The sequence below is a fragment of the Hippocampus bargibanti genome, linkage group LG13 (genome assembly GCF_051943395.1).
Source record: "Hippocampus bargibanti isolate YZ-2025 linkage group LG13, ASM5194339v1, whole genome shotgun sequence".
Classification (NCBI taxonomy): domain Eukaryota; kingdom Metazoa; phylum Chordata; class Actinopteri; order Syngnathiformes; family Syngnathidae; genus Hippocampus; species Hippocampus bargibanti.
In genome coordinates, this window is record NC_142746.1 from 21869531 (window position 1) to 21891197 (window position 21667).

Sequence of the window (21667 nt, forward strand, 5' to 3'; positions counted from 1 at the left end):
TGTATAACAAAGTTGTTTTATTGACCTTTGTGATGGTTTCTGATGGCTTGATGGAATGGAGTGGCCTGTTTCATCAGCATGAAACACTTGATGAGGAATATATATATATAGTTCTGTCGTGGGCTGCTCGCTGGACTCTCTTATGGGCAACAGACGGACGCTATATATATATATATATAGACTATTACACCCGCGCTGCAAGAAGGAGAGGTACCGCCGCTCGTTCTACCGACTGCTGTTAGGCTTCACAATTCCAATGATCACATGTGAAAAAAAAAACAAAAACAAAAAAAAACTGGACACTTGTAAATTGTGTTGTGTTGATCAATTCTGTAGCTGGGTTGATAGCTTTTTGCATCAAGTATACAGTGTGCGGGTTGATTGTGGAGCCTGATTGATGGGATATTTTAACCTTGCAGTCTACACTCCGCCTTTGAACAAAGTTGAAACTCTCTCACTGTCGTCTACCTGTCTCTTTAATGTTTAGACCCCCCCCTGTTACTGCTGCGTTCTTGACCAATCACGTGGCTTTAACCGAAGACTGGGTGCGGGGAATAGAGGACAAAAACAGTCGGCTGCCATTTTCTTGCTAGGAGAACGGCTCGTTCCGAACGACACATCACTCATTGTGGCGTTCGGTGTGTATCCCGAAAAAAGTTCGTATGCCAAGGTAAAATTTTCATAAATGTAAAAAGTTTGTAAGCCAAGGGGTTCGTAAACCGAGGTATCACTGTATTTATTTTTAGTGATGTCATTATTTTTTTTGAACACAACAGAGGTCTCCTGGCCCTGCTTTTGCTTCCAAGGCTCCGCGGCATCCCAGCATTTAAAATTTGCTGATGATATACCGCCCCCTAGTGGCTCATGATTATTTCACCGTGGAACATCAATTAGCTGCTGCGCGGTTCCATTAGTTGGCGGTTTCGGGTCAATCCGGATTCAGAAGAAACTTTAGCATGGAAGCTAAAGTCATCTTGAGCAACATTCAATAGTTGTAATAAGGCTCTATTTGACACAGCTCAAAAGGGACGAGAAACACAACAAAATACATAACATAAAAATACTTTTTTTTTTCTCCAGCAAGTCCTCTTTGCAATGTATAATAAATAAATCGCTCATAGCGAGCCACCACTTTTCCAAGTTATAGGTACAATATGTGCAAAACAAAAAAGTTCCACCAGAGGGCCATACGGAGAAGCCTTATAAGACAAACCTGCATTTGTTGTCGCTGTGAAAGTAAATCGCTCAGACGGGTTTAACGGCAGCAGGTTTGATGGCCGGGTGGTCTTTTTCCTCCTTTCCACGCTGAGGTCGCACGTTAAGGCCGGTGGAATCTGAAAATGCAAATAAACATTTGAAAATGTGCCTTGTTGATTCCTGGGGGATTATTTTTTTTTATTTTTAATCTACTCGAAATCCAAGGAAGAGCTGTGATTATACTGATGAAATCAAATATTTTCTCATAATGCCACTTCCTATGACTGCATTCAAGCAGACAAGTGCATGTATTAAAGCAGTACCGGTCGGGTACCGGTCCATGGGTCATTTGGTACCGGGCCGCGCAGAAAGAATAAATAATTTACATAATTTCCGGTTGATTTATTATCTGAGTCCGAACTATATTTTATTTTGAAAAATTACCAGATTATATCCGCCTTTGTTTCACTCGTTTTTGTGAAGTCAGGGGCGTTCCTTCAGTGACGTAACGTACGGACTCGTCACCAACTCAAAGACAAGACTTCCGGGATATTCAGTGCGAGTCTTAAAAGGTAAAATCTAGCTATATGCGCTGGAATCTTTGTGAAATACGCTCAGTAGAAGTCATTTCAAGTCATTTTACAAATTATGGACGCAACTTGTCCGGAGGTGTCGGTTGTCCTTGAAATGAGCACACAGCTAATAACACACCCAAAAAAAATGTAATAAATGGTCGGTCGCTTATTGGAATTTCATTGCATTACGAAATCCGTTGAAGCAATTATTCTATTTTTTTATTATTTTGTTTAGTAGAACGAAATCATGATCAGGGATGTAACTCAACACGAATACAACATTTTACACGTGTGTACCTGGTTAAATGTTTGCTGGCCTCGTGCACCTCCATCTCCGTGCTCTTGAACTCATTCAACTCCTTGCGGATGGCCGCCTGCACAGTTAGACACACAACAGTGGATGAAAATGGAATCAGAATAATAATAATAATAATACATTTCATTTATAAGCGCCTTTCAAAACTCTCAAGGTCACTTTACAGTCACAGGATCAGTTTTTCTGTCGGTGAGCAGCGGCAGCCACACGCCTCAGCGTTCACTCAACCAAAAAGTAACTCAAATAGATAGAAAGCTAGCGAGCCAGATAACCGATATCTAATCGATAGCTAGATAGCTAGCTATCTAGATATCAAGTAGATAGCAGCTAGATAGCCAACTAGTAAGTTCTATGGAGCGCTTTGTTCTAGCTTTAGCTGTTGTAAAAGCGCTATATTTATATAAGCTATTCTATCTATAACTGTCACTACAATGCGGCTCGCAGCAAAAAAAAACGAGTTTAACACCCTTAAAATAAGGCATAAACAAGATTATGTGGGAGACAGAGTGAAAATAGTTACTCATGTTTTCTGCATAAATTAGAAAATGGCGTGTTTTTGCCACACCTTGTCAGCGGGTGTGAGTCGCGTCCAGGGTTTATCGGCCCGCCGGTCGTAGTCCTTGGCGTCCGTCACCTCCACGTATTCGTTGAATCGGAGGATTCTGCGAGCAATCAGCTCCGCTACCGTTGGCCTCACGCTAAGCTGCACAAAAAGCACCGCTTTGAGGTTTCAAGTTTGAGGATTTTTTTTTTTTCTAGCCCACTTGCCTTTTCTTACCTTTCGGGAGAGTTTTCGCTTAATCTCCTGCTTGGCCTCGTGTTCCTCCACTTCGTTCTTCTCTGCGTGAAGATAAACACAGCGCTCATTTTACAACGACACAGCTTTTTATTTCTAGATGTAACAAGGGTCATATGTGGGTTTTGTTGAAAGCATTCGTGGAGAGATGAAAACAAGTCTAGGTGGGTTTTCTTCAGGTATTCCGGTTTAATCCTATGTTTCAGACAAAAATGCATGGCAGGCTGATTGAATGCTCAAAATTGTCTGTGTGTGTGTGTGTGTGTGTGCGTGCACACACGCTCGCACTTTTCTAACATTGAATGAATGACTGACTGACTGAATGAATGAATGAATGAATGAATGAATGAATCATGCTTATGGGTCAATTTGCGAAAAAAATGCATCTGACTTTTCTAACATTGAATGAATGAATGAATGAATATGGATGCTTATAGGTCAATTGGGGAAAACACACTACTCTTTTCTAACATTGATTGAATGAATGAATGAATGAATGAATGAATGAATGAATGAATGAATGAATGAATGTAGCATGCTTATGGGTCAATTGGGAAAAAATGGTATCTGACTTTTCTAACATTGAATGAACGAATGAATGAATGAAGGAATGAATATGGATGCTTATAGGTCAATTGGGAAAAATTGCACTGCTCTTTTCTAACATTGATTGATTGAATGAATGAATGAATGAATGAATGAATGAATGAATGAATGTGCATGTAACATGCTTATGGGTCAATTGGGAAAAAAAATGCATCTGACTTTTCTAACATTGAATGAATGAAGGAATGAATGAATATGCATGCTTATAGGTCAATTGGGAAAAATGAATTTTCTAATGAATGAATGAATCATGCTTATGGGTCAATTTGCGAAAAAAATGCATGTGACTTTTCTAACATTGAATGAATGAATGAATGAATATGGATCCTTATAGGTCAATTGGGGAAAACACACTACTCTTTTCTAACATTGATTGAATGAATGAATGAATGAATGAATGTAGCATGCTTATGGGTCAATTGGGAAAAAAATGGTATCTGACTTTTCTAACATTGAATGAACGAATGAATGAATGAAGGAATGAATATGGATGCTTATAGGTCAATTGGGAAAAACACACTACTCTTTTCTAACATTGATTGAATGAATGAATGAATGAATGAATGAATGAATGTAGCATGCTTATGGGTCAATTGGGAAAAAAATGGTATCTGACTTTTCTAACATTGAATGAACGAATGAATGAATGAAGGAATGAATATGGATGCTTATGAACATTGAATGATGAATGAAGGAATGAATGAATGCAATGAATGCAATGAATGAATGAATGAATGAATGAATGAATGAATGAATGAATGAATGAATGAATGACCTACGTCTGAGGATGTTCCTCTGCTCCAGTTCCTCTGTGGTTGGTCTTTGGCTCAAACGCCTGAAATGAATGTTTATTTTTTTTCACAACGTATGAATATATCTGCCAATTATTGGACGAGTACCCCCCCCCCCTCCCCACCTGACAAGTTTGGAACCAATTTGCAGTCGGAGCTCGTGTCTCTCCGTCTCGGAGCTACGCGGCAGAATGTTCTTCTCCTCCAGTTCCCTCTTGCTGGGTCGGTTTCCCAGTTTGATGTTGAGGGTGTCCCTTCGCCGAATCTTGCTAGCCAAGGAACCTGTCGGGGAAAAAGTGCTCAAGTCCAACCAGAGATATTCATTGATGGCTGTATAAGTGCCGTACTGTTGAGGTACTCGTCCTCTTCCTCCTCCTCATCATCATCGCGGTACAGGATGGGTCCGTCCGAATCGGAGTCGCTGGCTTGGGTCTCCGCCGGACGGTCGGGGATGACGGTCACCACAATCTGGTGGATGTTCACGCCGACGCTCTGAGATTTGACGTTTTCCGCGTCGGCCGGGCTGCATTCACTGGAGACATAAAATTGGAAATATGAGCTTCTCTTGTGTTGGTATGAATTCGGTCGAAATTTCGGTTGAATTAATAATAATTCCCACACAAATTCCCAGCGCACAAATCAGCCCATTTCCAACGGAGCTTGGCGCCATCTTGTGCATTTTCTGGGCGCTACATTGGAGTCCTGATGGCTCGAATTGATACGGCATGACGATTGCAAACATTTATGCTTTCCTCTTCAGAACTATTTGAATCGTATTCATAACTGGATGAGTCACAAGAAAGCATCTTCTCCTAATCTGAACTCTCTGAAGCCATTGTTTTGATTCTGGAGCAAGGCAGTTTGTGAAGGAGTATCCTGACGTAATGTCATGAACAAGGGGGCGGGACTTTCTGAATCTGACCAGTTCCAAGCTCCTTTTGTGGCAGTTTTGGGAAGTCATTTTTATTGGTGTTTTGCATTTGACTCAAAATATCAGCCTGCGTTTTAGATGCTATCAAACGTTTTTCTGATGTCAGCTAGGAAACAAAAAAAATGGTGTCGGTTGTCCTTTAAGTATAAATCGCCGTTTTCACATTTAAACGCTCACATAGCTGTCAATTTTTTGTTTTTCGGTTGTCATCGTTCTGTAAAAAAAAAAAAAGCATCAATTATCATATTTGATTTCACCTTTGGTGCGTCTCCTCATCAGGCGCTATGTTTTCCTTTCCCGCCGTTCCTCCCTCCCCTTTCGTCCTCGCTTCTTCCTCCCGCCGGGGGTCGTCCTCGTTATGCCCTTCCGTAAAGGAAGTGTCCTCTGTGGAAGCGTTGACGCGAGGGGAATGGACGGCGGGCTCGGGAGACGCGAGCCGCGGCGTCTCTTGGCTCACGGAAGCCTCATCCAAGGAGGGCTTGTCCTCCTGAGCAACGGGAGGCTCTTCGATTTCAGAGAGGCGAACTTGAGGGGGGCTCTGGTGGACATCCGGGCTGTTAAATTCCTCCGGTTTCCCGGGAACGTCCGCGGAAGCCTTCTGGGAATCGGCTTTCCGGCTTGTCCGAGCGTTGGCGTTTCTGCTTTGCGCCTCGGCGTCTTTCGGCGGGCGAGAGCGAGGGGGGACGGTGGAGTACGAGGTGGTCGCGGTGGTTTTGGCTGAACCGGCTTGCGTCTTCTTCGGGTGAGATGATTTGGCTGAAAAGAAAACCAAAATGAGGAAGTACAGCCGACATAAGGACATAGCGGAAAGGAGAAAATGAAAAAAGTTTCTACAGTGATACCTTGGCTTACAAATTTAATTGGTTCCTAGACAGAGTCTGTAAGGCGAAAAGTGTGTATTTCAAACATTAATTTCCCATTGGAAACCATTAAAATGAGAATAATCCATTCCCAGGTCCCCATAAAACATAATTCTCAACTAAATAAGCCTTAAAACTACACACAATATACCTTATTTTATGTATAATAAATGTGCTATGGTATTATAATTCAAGAAATAAACTGTAAAGTCGTTTTATTGACCTTTGTGATGGTAGTTGATGGCTTGATGGAATGGAGCGGCCGCTTTCATCAACATTAAACACTTGATGAGGAACGTAACCTTCTTCTTTCACCGTCTTGAGGAATGATCCCTTGCAGGTGCTTTCTCTGCGATCATTTTACCTAGTTCCTCATTAATTGTGTTCTGTTTCGCTGGGTTGATAGCTTTTTGCATCAAGTGTACAGATGGCTTGTGCGTGTTATTTGTGGAGCCTGATTGATGGGATATTTTAACCTTGCAGTCTACACTGCCTCTGAAGTATCAAAGTTGAAACGAGTCCAAATTTCACTGTGTTCGATGCATTTTCTCACTCTCTCTCTGTCATCTGCCTGTCTCTTTAATGTTGCGTTCTTGACCAATCACGTGGCTTTAACCGAAGACTGGGGGCGGGGAATAGAGGACAAACATGAGTCGGCTGCCATTTTCTTGTTAGGAGAACAAGAATACCGGGCTCGTTCGCGAACGACACATCACTCATTGTGGCAGCTCCGTGTGTATCGCGAAAAATAGTTAAATTTTCATACATTTAACGTTCGTAAACCGAAAAGTTCGTAAGCCAAGGTATCACAGCACACTTCCACATAAACATGCAAAAACGTCAAACCAGCTAAACTTACCGATCACGCGACTACTGTTAGAACTCCGCGAGTTCGGTTTAAGTTGAGCGGCAGAAACCGACTTCCCGGATGTTTTGGTGTTTTTTTTAGCGCCAGTCGAAGCGTCCCTGCTATGCCTGGCCGCGCCTGCAGCGCCACCCGCAGGCTTGGAGGAAGCCGCCGCAGCAACGGCGTGCTGTTTTCTAGCTTGGGCGTCACGCGGGCGGGCCTGAACCACCCGGGAAACGGGTTTGGTGTCACTTGTTTCTGAGCGGGTCGGAGAGATTAAAAATTGGAGAGGGATAGGAAGAATATTCAGAGATTCGGATGGAGAAGCACAGAGTTACATGAAGGTGGAAGAAATGAGAAAGTGAAAGGTGAGTTGAATGAGATTTCAAAATCCTGGACCATGGTCCAAAATCTTGTTACGATACAAGCGACAAGGAGGAAAAACGTGAAAAAAACTACACAAAACAGGTATCGCCCAATTTGAACTGTCTTCCACAGAAGAACACTCAGAATACTTTCATTGAAAAATCGTTAATTTGCACGACGCAAGAAATAAACGTGTCTCTGAAAACGATGTGAAATCACGGCGGACATGTGTCGTAGGGGTGCTTTGCTTCTTCAGGACATGGACGCACGGTTGTCGTCAACAAAAATAACAAAAACATACTCCTTTTGGTGTCTTAACACATCTCCAATGCTAACACACACAGACACACATACACGATCTAATTTGTTTAAATCACCTGTTTTTTTCTCGCCGTTCACAGGACCAGGTGTCGGTTCAGCAGCTTGGGTTAATTTTGTTTCAATCTCAACCTTGACCTGTTCCAGTGACACGCCGGATGAGGCGTGTCCATTCTGGATCTCCCGGCTGACGGGCTCATCTGCAGAAGACATGAAGTCGAAATGTTGAGCAATACATAATAAACAAATAAAGAAATAAACCAATAAACAAAGTAATAGCCCCCCCAAAAAAACAAATAACTGAATACATAAATGTATAGCCAAATAAATAAAAATAAATACATAAATAAACAAATCTATAGCCAAATAAATAAAGACATGAATCCGGGTAGAGTGAACGCTGGCGCGAATGGCTGCCGCTGCTCACCCGCGCAAAAAAATCCTGTGACTGTAAAGTGTCCTTGAGAGTTTTGAAAGGCGCTTAGAAATGAAATGTGTTAATATTATTAATAAACAAATAAATAAATGAATGGATGTAGATAGAGAGCTAGCTAGCTAGCTACCTAGATAAATAGCAAGATAGAGAGAGAGCTAAATAGATAGCTAGATAGATAGCCAGCTAGACAGATAGCTAGATAGTTCGGGCAGATAGCGATAGCGAGCTGGCTAGATAGCTAGATACTGTAGATAAGATAGCTAGCTAGGTAGCCAGCTAGACAAATAAAATAAAATAAAATAAGTGTGTCCCGTCCCGTAGGTGGCGTTAGTGGCATAAACCTTGGTCTGGGACAAGCACTCCTTTCTTGATGAGCTCTTCTCTCGTTTGTCTTGTTGAAATTTTTCTCTCCAAAACTGCACAAAACAACGACTTAAAGGTCAAACGCTGACGGTCGTAGATGAAACGTCACAAAATAAATAAAATAAAGAATAAATAATGACCTTTGGAGAGATCCTGGAACCTGTCGCTACTTTTCTTCTTCCTCCACTTCCAGGGTTTGAAGAGTCTCCCTAAAGTGGACAATTTGCCTCGCTGGTGCCGCAAACCGGGCGCATTATGGACATCGGAAGTGCTGTCCACCACCACGTCACAGCTGGCCAATGTTGCCGATTTCTCCAAACCATCACCTGCAGCAAAGAACATAAGGCACAAAATTGATTAGCCATCCTGAGTCCCACGCGGGCGTGAAAAGAAAAATAAAACATCACAACAAGACGGATTTGTTTACGATCTTCCAAAAAAAATGTCCCAGGTTCTCCCATTAGGTAAAAAGTACCGAAAAAAAGTCCATCGCCTCTCAAAGTAATATGACTTTATTGTTATGAACGACAAAGCTGTTTTTCCGACATAGCATTACCCCACAAAATAGTCACGTCTCAAACAAATGCGCCTTTATTCTCATTTAACAACCGCCCCAAAAAAACAAACAAATGACACCACCATTGTTGTTGAAATATCACTTCATTGTCTCGATACTGAAAGATAAACATGGCGAACACACTTTGATCTGACTTTTCACTTATATCCCACAATTCTATTTATTTATTTATTTGTTCATTTATTTATTTCTGTGTATTTATTCATCAAATTATGTGTATTTATTCATTTGTTTATTTATTTATTTGCCTGTCTCTAAAGTTAATTAATTTATTTAAAACTTGTGAAACAATCAAAAATGTACCCATAATGTTATACAATACAGTTATTATGAGGTTAGATTTGTTTCACAGTGGAGAAATTCACATTTCACAGCAGCAAAAAAACAAAAACAAAATACATGAGCTGCTGTAAAGGCAGTCACTCCAACAGTGTCATCTTGAAGTCCAAAAAAACAAACAAACGAAAAACAAAAACAAAATAACAAATAATGTGACACAACACAAAAGACACAAACAGTCTTCAATCTTTAGCATTGCCTGCACCCTCTTTGCTGGATGAAGCAGTTTTAGATTAAATAGGAGAGAATCAAAGCCTCCGTTTCACCAGTGGATCCGGGACGTCATGGTGAAATGTGCAAGTCTGCTACAAGCTAATTGTTAAAAGCAAACACAAAGCATTGACAAAACGAGATTGTCTCACATTCCCTGTCCCATGAAAATCCGCTTCAATTCCAAGCTGCGACCTTTCCAATTTCACTAACGTTTGGTACAGTATAGCATAGTCAGATTTTTTTTTCTGGTAAGGTTATTCTGCATTTTTGGAAAAATTACGGCTTGATGCAAAAAAAAGTACAGTGTACAGTGCTTTTTTTTTAATAAAACGAGGCAATTGTCAAAAAGATTTGTGCCACATAACAGGAACATGTGTTGAATGCTGACGAGTTGTCGGGTGAGGGGAAAAGGGAGAGGCTTCCTTCCTCCACGGCGTGACATCGTTGGGGGGGAGGGAGGGAGGCAGTTGGGGGGGGGGGTGCATCACCAACAGGAAGGCAGCGAGAAGTTGGGAAAGCGTGGAAATCGCCATCATGAAAATGCCCTCCTCGGACAATAAGTAGCCATCTTGCTTTTTATTTATCTACCTAGCTAGCTTGCTGGCTATCTAGCTATCTATTTGTAATACTAATAATAATGCATTTAACTTTCGAAACTGTCAATGACATTTTACAGCTATCTATTAGCAATCTAGCTGACTAACTGGCTATTTATTAGCTATATAGCTATCTAGATGGTTATCTATTAGCTAGCTAGCTAACTTCCTATTGGATTGGATTGGCCTTTATTAGTCTCGCAGTGGAGAAATTTACATTTCACAGCAGCAAAGTGATAAAACTATTTGACTATTTGAGTTGCTTCCGAGTTGAGTGAACACTGGCGCGTGTGGCTGCCGCTGCTCACTCACAGAAAAACGTATCCAGTGACTGTAAAGTGACCTTCAGCGTTTTGAAAGGCGCTGATAAATGAAATGTATTATTATAATTATTAATATTAATATTAATATTATTAATATTATGATTATTATGAATAAAAATGGCGTCCATTTTGAATCCTCGGGAACACTCTCGGGTGGACATTAGCAAAATATGAAACTGTCCCCAATGAATCACTTCCCTTTCCTCGCCCCGGCGGTTACATAGACGAAGCATTTTAAGAATGTGGCAACGCAAATTATGTAACCCATAATGCACCCAGCAAGTGCATTAGCAAACAAGAAAAGACGTTTTCACACGGTGTAAGACACCAAAAACCTCTCAAAGTGACGATGTTTATTTTTTGATAACAGCCTACAAAAAAGGTCTGTGTAAACTCTCAGTCGTACAGGAGTGGTCCATCAATGAAAACGTTTCTTCAGCCGTCATCTTTGAAGGTGTCGGACGTTTCGCTTCTTATCTAAGATGCTTTGTCAGGAACTATTTTTTTTCTGGTAGTTTTGCCCATATCTGTGTTCGTTCCTCTTCACGTCTTCAACCGACGATGTACATTTTGTGCAATATTTTTGGGCTGAATCCACACTCGACAATCAGTTGGAGGGTTTCAAAAATAGTGAATATTGTGACCTGTCCAAAACAGCTGCATGTTTGTCTACGTTGCCTCCAAAGTAGGTGTAAAAGTGAATGTTTGCTTTGGAAAAGTGTTCGTCAAGTCCAACAGGTTCCTCCGTGTAGATGTTAACTGTACTGAGATCAGCTTTCCCCGCTGTGTGTATAATTGTACCTTTCGGTCTTGTTTTCTTTGATAAGGATCCAAATAAGGCGCGGTGTTAATTTGACTTAAAAGTCAGGTCAGCTCACGCTTTCCTAAACACGTCGCGTTCGGTGACAAAAAAAAAAAAAGGAGGACGGAGTCAAGCATTTTGTAAACAATTACACGGGCGTGCAAGGAAGTTGAAGCTAGCACGAAAGCTCACTTGAAAGTTGTCACTAGCCGAAAATTGACAACCCAAATGTGTATAAGTTTTAAACGAAAATGATGGTTGCTAGGCAGGGTCACTGAGTGGGACTCACCAGTGGCTGTGTGAGACACGGCAGACACAGCTGTCTGGCCCATGTTCGACTTCACCGGCGGAGCTCCGGTGGAGGAGCGCGCCCTCCTCAATCCTTAACCCCCAATCACCGCTTCCTTTTGCCGCAGAAAAACCGTGCACGACTGCCGTAAAAGTTCATGTCGCCTGCCTGGAAAGGAACTTTTTTTTCTTCTCGAGTGACGGCATTGAGTTGCAGCTAACTTCCCCTCCCGCCCCTGCCCTGCTCTCCTCCTCCTCCTTCTTCTACTTCTCCTCCTCCTCCTATGGTAGATGCTTCTCATTCCTCCGTGCAGATTAGAAGCACTGCTGGGGCTCAAAGTTGAACGTTGACATCTTTCGGATCCACCAGGTGACAGTGGACACAAGTGAGAGCGAAAAATAAACGGTTTAGGAAATTTCCATGAGCTAGCATATTTCGTGGGCTAGCCGGCTAGCCGGATACGTTATGCATCCAGTGAAAACTTCTCAATTGTTGACACTTTCGTACGGAAGAGTAAGATTAGGGCCAACGAAGAAAAAAACAAGGTTTAAAAAAATAAGGAATTGTGACAAAAGTCAGAATTCTGACATCAAAGTCAGAATTCTGAGATGAAAGTGAGAATCTCGCCAATCTTATTTTATTCTTCAGTGGCCCGAATCATCTTCCGTACTTTCGACTCATTCCAAAGAGTTCTATATTTTTGACAAAAGTAAAAATAAAAACTAAGATTATGTGATTTAACGCAACTTTTGAAATGTGGCTTTGTTTAGAATTGACCAATGACATTCCAATTTGTACTCAAAGGAATTCAACAGCGCCGAATATGTATGATGGTATTACGATTGTCCCCACACGGGCTGAAGCCGCACGGCCGCCATTTTACGTTGCCGCAGTGACGTGGACACTAATGTTAATTTTCCCATGAAAAACGTGCTTTGTACGAAAAACGGAAAAGAGGAAGGTACAATCACGTGGCCTAGATGTCACAATTCCACTATTTTCGGTGTTATATGAGTTCAATTATTCCATTTCGGCATGTGGCAACCTCAGAAAGAGAAGATTCAGCATGAAGACGCCATTTTCATCTTTGATCGTCTTTTTTTTAATTGAACAAAATACAAGTTAATGTTTTATATTGGCTACGTGACCTCAGGGTGGCTCTCGTGGCCGATCACAGGGTTCTTGCTTTCAGCTGATAAAAAAACAAATCCAGTAAACAGTTTGGCTTGTGTGTTCTATCTTCACAGTCGACAAGGGTGTGATTTGAGACCTTGCAGACACACTGCAACTCCAAACGATAACCAATGGTGCCATCTAGTGCTAAGAACAATCGTGAAGGGTTTGTTCTGAAGCGTTTTTTTCTGTCTCGGCACAAGCCAACATTCCCCATACATACCCGGATGGAATTAAATAATATTTTTACTCAAAAATGTTCACCCAAAAATATTTAACTCAAAAATGTGTCCACTCCAGTGCCAGTGTTTTTGTCAATGTTACTCGAATTCCAGGACCCACAGAATATTGAGTTTTAGGACTACATAAACATTGAATTCCGCGTAAGAAACCTTAGTCTTTCTTCTTTCGTCAGAAAAAAAAGAGTTAATTCCTAAATTATATGGGTCTGGAGTTATCTGAGCTTGAAATGGGGCGTAAGAAACCTTAGACTCTCTTCTTTATTCAGAAAAAAAGTTAATTCCTAAGTTATATGAGTCTGCAGTTATACGAGTTTGAAATGAGGGCGGCTGTCCAAAATACAATGCAATACATACATGTTGGTTTATATAATAATAATAATAATAATAATAATAATAATAATAATAATAATAATACATTTCAAACCTCTCAAGGTCACTTTACATTCACAGGATAAGTTTTTCTGTGGGTGAGCAGCGGCAGCCACCTACGACAGCGTTCACTCAACCCGGAAGTAACTCAAATAGAGAGAAAGCTAGCCAGCTAGCTCATAGCTAGCCAATAAATAGAATAGATAGATAGAAAATATAGCCAGATGCGCCATATAGCTAATAGCTACCCAGCATTTCCAACCGAGCTTGTGCGCCATCGTGTGCATTTTCTGGGACGCTACATTGGAGTCCAGACGCCTCGAATTGATACGGAAGGACTTCTTTAATCGATTGCAAACATTTATGCTTTCCTCTTCAGAACTATTTGAATCATATTCATAACCGATCCATGCGCACCAAATCCAGCAGACATTTAAACAGCTTCTTCCCCCAAGCCATTAACTCTTTGAACTCTTTCAACAGTAGCCAAAATGGAACTGTATAGTGCCACTTAGCAGTTTTTTTGACAACGATACTAGTGCAGCGTGTTCTACCATTCATAACTGGATGAGTCACAAGAAAGCATCTTCTCCGAATCTGAACTTTCTGATGCCATTGTTTTGATTCTGGAGCGAGGCAGTTTGTGAAGGAGTATCCTGACGTGATGTCACAAACAAGGGGGCGGGACTTTCTGAATCTGACCAGTTCTGAGCTCATTTTGTGGCCGTTTTGGGACACTGTAAGTCATTTTTATTGGCGTTTTGCATTTGACTAAAAATATCATCCTGCGTGTTTTGGGTATTTTAGATGCTATCAAACGTTTTTCTAATGTCAGTTAGGAAACAAACAAAAAAAATGGTGTCGGTTGTCCTTTCAATAATAGCGAGAGATCACGACCTTCTTATTGACCGGAGGAGGAAAGGGCTGAGCGGAGGAAAAAAAAAGACAGTCATCAAATATTTAAAAAGGTGGCCTCAGCGGAACAAGCGGCTAATAATTGTTTAAGTGCTCTACTTTTTGAGAGCCTCTCCCCACCCCCACCCCCACCTCGACTTATTTACTCAATGTAATCGCCCGCTACAATCTAATCAAACGATACCTTGCAGTGAAGACTATCCACTGTTTTCTCAGAATTGCAGTTATCGATACGATGATTTTGTGTACAGTGATACCTTGGCTTACGAACGTCATTGGTTCCCAAAACGTGTGTGTAAGGCGAAAAGTGTGTATTCCAAACACTAATTTCCCATAGAAAACCATTAAAATGAGAATAATCCGTTCTCAGGTCCCCATAAACATAATTTTCAACTAAATAAGCCTCAGGACTACACAAAATATACCTTATTTTATGTATAATAAATGTGCTCTGACGAAGGCGGAAGTATGCGCCGAAACATGTCGGGTAATTGAACACCTAATATACACTGTCTGGAAGAAAATAACCTGTTTTAAATTAGATATCAAGTAGAAAGGATGAACTTAATACAACTAACGTGCTAGGGTGGATTGGATTGGATTGGATTTGCCTTTATTAGTCTCACAGTGGAGTGTTGTAATTAAAGAAATAAACTGTACCGTATAATAAAGTCGTGGATGGAATGGATAGATTTTTGCATAAAGTGTCTCAAGGAGCTCGGGGTTGCACATCTTAGAAGTTGTGATATTGCAACAGCAACAGATGCAGGCAGACACACTAGAAACTTCATTAATAGCTGGTTCTCTTACTTGTATTTTCTCTTCAAATTGTAAAGATGGCTTGTGCGGGTTATTTGTGGAGCTTGATTGATAGGATATTTTAACCTTGCAGTCTCCACTCTGCCTTTGAACTATCAATAAAGTTGAAACGAGTCCAAATTTTACTGTTTTCTATCCATTTTCTCACCATTTCACTTTTGCTTTTTGTTTTTTTTCACTTTTGTTTTTTTGTTTCAAGCTCTGTCGTCTCCCTTTCGTGTGTGTGTGCGCGCGCATGTTTCTTTTTCTGTAACCCCTCCCCCCGCTCACTGCTGCGTGCGTCCCCTCCCTCCTCTACCACAGATCTTGACCAATCACGTGCGGCTTTAACTGAAGACTGGGGGCGTGGAATAGAGGAAAAAAAAAAGCCGGCTGCCATTTTCAGCTTCGTTCACTTCAGAGATCCAGCTTCAAGAACCGGCTCGTTCGCGAATGACACACCACTCATTGTGGCGTTCTGTGTGTTTCCCGCAAAATAGTTCGTATGCCAAGATTACATGTATATTCTTGCAAATCTAACATTCGTAAGACAAAAAGTTCGTTAGCTAAAGCGTTCGTAAGGTATCACTGTACTGGCTAGTTTTTCGGCAGTATTACACGACCGCTTACTATCAAGTCTCTCGCTCTTCCCATCCGCCATCTAGCACGCCTGCAATCCGATCTCCTGTTTGTTGTATACTGTTTGGCGCTAGCCATAATGCTCAAACGTGGCCTGCCTATGAAATCAATAGTTGACATCCTGCCAGACGAGTAGCGAAGGAAGCGATAGAGAGCAAAAGAGACGGCGACCGGGTGGGTGGCGAGGAGCCATTTGGTAACAAGCGTTGAATAAAGGCCCTCGTTTATGCGAGGAAATGAAGTAGTGAGTACTCGCAGACGCTTGTGTCGGAGCCACGCGAATATACAAAGTATTTTATTTACAGTCACGTCTGAGCGGAGTACAAACATTGGAGGAGTACAGCCACTTGTGTGTTGTGTCTATGTCGCCAATGGCTGCTTTTGACTGTTTTGTGATCTAAACATAAGCGCCGCGACTGGCTAATGAGGGACGATTTGGAACTTTTCAGTCACACTCAGTTTAGCGATTATGATATCATCAGACGAGCATTTGGGATTACATAAAAATATTCGTTTTATAGCCTTTGAATGGGCTGGCAAAAGTACTCTTCCTACTCTAATAATAATAATAATACATGTCATGTATAAACGCCTTTCAAAACTCTCAAGGTCATTTTACAGTCACAGGATAAATTTCCTATGGGTGAGCAGCGGCAGCCACACGTGCCAGCGTTCACCCAACCCGGAAGTAACTCAAATAGATAGATAGCTAATAGCTAGCCAGCTCGCTAATAGATAGCTAGATAGCTAATGTGTTTCCTGACTCAAATAGCTAGACAGATAGCTAATATCTAGCCAGATGGCCAGATAATAGCTAGCCAGCTAAACAGCTAATAGCTAGACAGCCAACAGCTAGCTAGATAGACGGATACATAGCTAATAGCTAGATAGCCAACCAGATAGATAGCTAATAGATAGCAAGCCAGCCTGCTAATAGCCAGCTATACAAATCTATATAAGTGGTGGGCCGTCAGACCTTCTCTGCTGGCCTAAACATATCTGAATCAGAGATGAATGGGAATTATATTTTAATAATAATAACACACAATGCATTTTGGGTACTTTGGTCTGAAAACTTTGTGTTGATCCGTGTTGATGGCGAAATTAGACGGAAAACACATAAATAACGCGATGGTGAATCGTTGTGTGTTGCACCAAGACTACTATTTGTTACTAGTTGACACAAATTCCATACATTGGAGTCTTGACGGCTCGAATTGATACGGAAGGACTTCTTGAATCGATTGCAAACATTTATGCTTTCCTCTTCAGAACTATTTGAATCATATTCATAACTGGATGAGTAACAAGAAAGCATCTTCTCAGAATCTGAACTTTCTGATGCCATTGTTTTGATTCTGGAGCGAGGCAGTTTGTGAAGGAGTATCATGACGTGATGTCACAAACAAGGGGGCGGGGCTTTCTGAATTTACCCAATTCCGAGGTCATTTTGTGGCCGTTTTGGGACACTTGAAGTCTAGCCTGCGTGTTTTGGCTATTTTAGATGCTATAAAACGTTTTTCTGATGTCAGTTAGGAAACCAAACAATGGTGTCGGTTGTCCTTTAATTGGCTCAAATATATTTGAAACGAGGAAACGTAGCGATTCTTGAGTTGACGTCATAGCCAATGAGTATCGTGGAGAAACGAGAGCGGACAGTAGGTGTGTAACACTGACAGGTAAAAAAGTCCTGACTTGACTGGTGGAGCCGTAGCTTAGTTTGTTAAGCTGGAATGTCGTTTCCCACACACCCCAACAAGTGAGACGTGAGAAACGACGCTTTACAACGACAACGAGTGAACAACGATTCCAGTCGGGCTTTGTGATTCTCTCCTGGTTCACACACAACCCAAAAAAAAAAGTCTCAATTCAATCAAATTCTTCCCTAAGCCTCAAAAACAACCGCACGACCCGTTTCATTCTAATACACCCGAATAAAACCACAAACAGAACCCACTTAGGCTGAATGGCTACGTGATGCGCAGTCATAACACAACAAAATTGACAGCCCCGAAAGCTGATAATATCTAAAAGCTGTTTAAAAACGCATTAGCATTAGCATCTTATAAACATTGCACTATTACAGAGTGACTCACCCGGCCGGGTGTACGACACACATAAATAATAATAAATAAATAAATACAATTATGAGGGCAATGATGACGTGTAAATAAATACATAAAGCAACAAATAATTTGATAAATAAATAAAATATGAATAAATAAATAAATTAATACATAAATAACTAAATAAATGGATGACTAGATGAATGAATGAATAAATAAATAAAGCAACAAATAATTGAAGAAATAAAGAAAAATACATAGAGAAAAAATACGAACTTATAAATAAATAAATAAAATGGATGGCCAAAAAAACAGATGAAAAAAATACATAAACAAAGCAACAAATCATTGAATATATTAAAAAAATGAAACAGAGATAAATAAATGAACACATACTTAAATAAAAAATGGATGAGCAAATAAACAGATGAATAAATAAACAAAATAAACAAACAAATAACAATAAAATAAAGAAATCAACAAAGCAACAAATAATTAGATAAATAAATACACACCGATGAATAAATAAATGAACACATGAAGAAATAGATAAATAAATGCATGACTAAATAAACAGATAAAGAAATAAATAAAGCAACAAATAATTGAATAAATAAATAAATAGATAAATAAATGAACACATATATAATAAATGGATGTCTAAATAAACAGATAAATAGATAGACAAATACGTAAATACACAAATAAAGCAGCAAATAATAGATGACCAAATAAACATATAAATAAATAAAAAAGCAACAAATCATTGAATAAACAAATAAATAAATGAACACAATTAAATAAAAGAATTGATGAATAAATAAACAACCAACAATAAAATAAATAAATCAACAAAGCAACAAATAATTAGATCCATAAATACATACATAGATGAATTAATAAATGAACACGTGAATAAATAGATAAATAAATGGATGACTAAATACATAAATAAATAAATCAACAAATAATTGAATAAATTAATAGATACATAGATAAATAAATGATCACATAAATAAATAAATGAACACAAAAATAAAAACATAAATTGATGACTAAAGAAACAGATAAATAAATAAAGTAATAAGTAAAGCAACAAATAATTGAATGAATAAATAGATACATAGATAAATAAATGAACACATAAATAAATACATAAATAAATAAACAAATAATTAAATAAATAAAGCAACAAATAATTGAATAAATAAATAAATAGATACATAGATAAAAGATAAATAAATAAATAAATAAATTGATGACTAAAGAAACAGATAAAGAAATAAATAAAGCAACAAATAATAGAATGAATAAATAAATAGATACAATGATAAATAAATGAACAAATAAATAAATAGATGACCAAATAAACAGATGAAAAAATAAACAAAACAAATAAACACAAATGTTCATGTCTATGTAATACGAATAAACAAACACGCTTATCGAGGAGAGAAACTCACCAGCGTGTTCCATGACTCGCCCCGAGGAATATTGTCAGCCGTGTGACTTGATCCTTGCCTCTTCCCGACATATCGCCGTCCACTTCTTCCTCTTCCTCCTCCTCCTTCATCGCTCGCTCCTCCCACCTGCCTGCCTGCCTGCCTTCCTCCTCTCGTCCCTCCAGTAAAGACCATTAAAACTTAATGTCTCTTTCCATCTCAGGTCCCTGATCTAACTACATCCGAGCTCCTATCTCTGAGGTCCTACCATGAAATCAAAAGATATCGAAGATGAGAAGGAAAAAAAAAGAAATGGTGTGTGTTTTCCAGGTATGATTTATGGCTGTGTTTTCAGCCCGAGTCACGGCGAAAGGTCAATCTTTGCTCCCGTGCAATTACCGATATTGACTGCAGTGTAAAGAGCAACACCCTCGTCCACCACACCCCCTCACACACACAACTAACGTGCACCCTCAACCTGCAGTACCAATGTCCCATGACGAAAAAAAAAAAAAAAACAAAACTGTGCGGAGTTAAATGACAACCGACATCACTTTTTTGTTTCCTAACTGACATCAGAACAACGTTTGCTAGCATCTAAAATAGCCAAAACACGCAGTATGATATTTTTAGTCAAATGCAAAACACCAATAAAAATGACTTAAAGTGTGCTGAAACTGCAACAAAAAAATTGAAACCGGAAGTGGCCAGTTTCAGAAGGTCCCGCCCCCTTGTTCGTGGTGTCACCACAAGACGTCTTGCCTTGCTTGAGAATCAAAACAATGGCTTCAGATTCGGATAAGATGCTTTCTTGTTACTAATCCAATGATGAATATGATTCAAATAGTTCCGAAGAGGAAAGCATACATGTTTGCAATCGATTAAAGAATTTATTCCGTGCCATTATGAGGTATCTGGGGGCGGGAAACGGAGCTGTGTCGCCACCTTCTGCCTCTTTTTGGTGCTACACGAAGTTTTCAGACCAAACAAAGTACAGCAAAACGCATTGACGTGATGGAAGGACCGCTACAATGTGTCCTTTTTTCGGTCAGGGGCGTTCCTTCGGTGACGTAACGTGAGGACTTGTCACCACCTCAAAAACAAGACTTCCGGAATATTCAGCGCGAGTCTTAAAAGGTAAAATATAGCTATATGCGAAGGAATCTTTGTAAAATACGCTCAGTAGAAGTCATTTGAAGCCATTTTACAAATTATGGATACAACTTGTCCGGAGACGTCGGTTGCAAATTGGTTATTTTCAGCAACGTGGGATGTGTCAATAGTGATATAACTCTTGATCCTTGAGGTATGTCACCGATGAGAACCGTTTTAAAGCAGAAAAAAAAACCAGACTGATTGTTTTTTGAGTTTTCATCATCATAATTTTTGCCCGGGACTTATTTATCGGGAAAGTCTTTTGAATGTTATAAGATATGAATGATGGTTTCCTACCTGGACGAGCTCCTCTGAGCCTCCACAGGATTCTGGCGGCAAAGCCCGAGGCATCACTGTGTGAGCGGAACCTGGGCCGGGGTTGCACGGACGGGAAGGCCTTCAGTTCTGCGAGACTGTCTCCGTCTTCCTCCTCCATGGACCCCCAGGAAGAAAGAAATAAAGATGCAATCAAGAAAAAAGAAGGCTCAGAAAGGTGCCGCGTTCATTGAACAGGAAAGCTTGAACGCCTGCAGCTTCCTTTCCTGTTCAGCTTGTTCAAACTTGAGTTTGTGTGCGCGTGGACTTGCGTTCGTACGTCAACGCCCTCTCAAACTCGCAGGTTGCCTTCAAATATGAATGTAGAGTGGAAACTTGCTCTTTCATGTTTATTTGGTGCATGTATGCAAGTGTGTACATTATATGAGTGGAGTAATGAATATACGCGCTTGCGATTTGACTATTAGTACAATACACGTAATGTACCGTATAGTAAGGATGTGACAACATTTTTCAATAATAATTCATCACGCATTTTCTAAAACCATATTAAAGTTCATTTAAATAGCTTTCAAATGATGTCTAGATCATTGTTCTATGACAAATAATAAGGAAACAATGGAATTTTTAATTTTCGAAATATGAGGGGATTTTCATGCCTGTAATTACACATGCAGTTAAAACAATGAAAATCTGTGACCGAGTTCTTTATTACAGTTTAAACGATCATAACATTCTTAATTTTTGGCAGGACCCATTGGAAAGCTTTTGAAATTCTAAACAGGAACGGAAAACACAAGAAAAGATTCAAAATATAAATGAGCAAATATCAACGATCGAATGCAGGCAGATTTTCGTCAGAAATCCAAAATGGCTGTCATTGAATACTAGGAAAGAAAATTGCGAGCTCTAGAAATATATATGCTTATGCTTATTTTTGCTTGAAACTTGGTAGTTATTGAGGAAAATATATATTCTACCACTTCTATGAGTTATGAAAATACAACTTAGTCACCTTTATAAACTGTATTGTTAGCAAAAAGAGCGTAAA

The 21667-nt window shown here is 39.9% G+C and overlaps 1 protein-coding gene across 4 annotated transcripts; it reads right to left on the minus strand.

Annotated features, from left to right (window-relative positions):
* Positions 1-312: 312 nt before the first annotated feature.
* On the minus strand, positions 313-20878 carry phactr2 (phosphatase and actin regulator 2). Of its 4 annotated transcripts, none has more exons than XM_089011655.1 (13): positions 20638-20878; positions 8543-8728; positions 8381-8455; positions 7663-7803; positions 6932-7177; positions 5470-5968; positions 4629-4813; positions 4407-4563; positions 4270-4325; positions 2867-2928; positions 2654-2791; positions 2070-2146; positions 313-1334 (listed from the first exon to the last, which is right to left on the minus strand). In XM_089011655.1, exons 1-13 carry the CDS (start codon positions 20774-20776, stop codon positions 1319-1321), a joined length of 1977 nt encoding a protein of 658 aa, XP_088867781.1. In that variant the 5' UTR covers positions 20777-20878; the 3' UTR covers positions 313-1318. The 4 variants fall into 4 exon arrangements, with proteins under 4 accessions (XP_088867781.1, XP_088867783.1, XP_088867782.1 ...); XM_089011657.1 differs by lacking the exon at positions 20638-20878 and adding an exon at positions 19207-19305; XM_089011656.1 differs by lacking the exon at positions 20638-20878 and adding an exon at positions 11542-11749.
* Between the last annotated feature and the right edge of the window lie 789 nt (positions 20879-21667).

Bases quoted from the DNA above. Each gene is read 5' to 3' on its own strand.
- phactr2 (XM_089011655.1), bottom strand. From the start codon at position 20,776: ATGGAGGAGGAAGACGGAGACAGTCTCGCAGAACTGAAGGCCTTCCCG. The intron at 5,969-6,931 runs GTAAGTTTAGCT...TTTTCTTTTCAG, and splicing joins TAACAGTAGTCGCGTGATCG to CCAAATCATCTCACCCGAAG. The intron at 4,564-4,628 runs GTACGGCACTTA...TTTCCCCGACAG, and splicing joins AGAGGACGAGTACCTCAACA to GTTCCTTGGCTAGCAAGATT.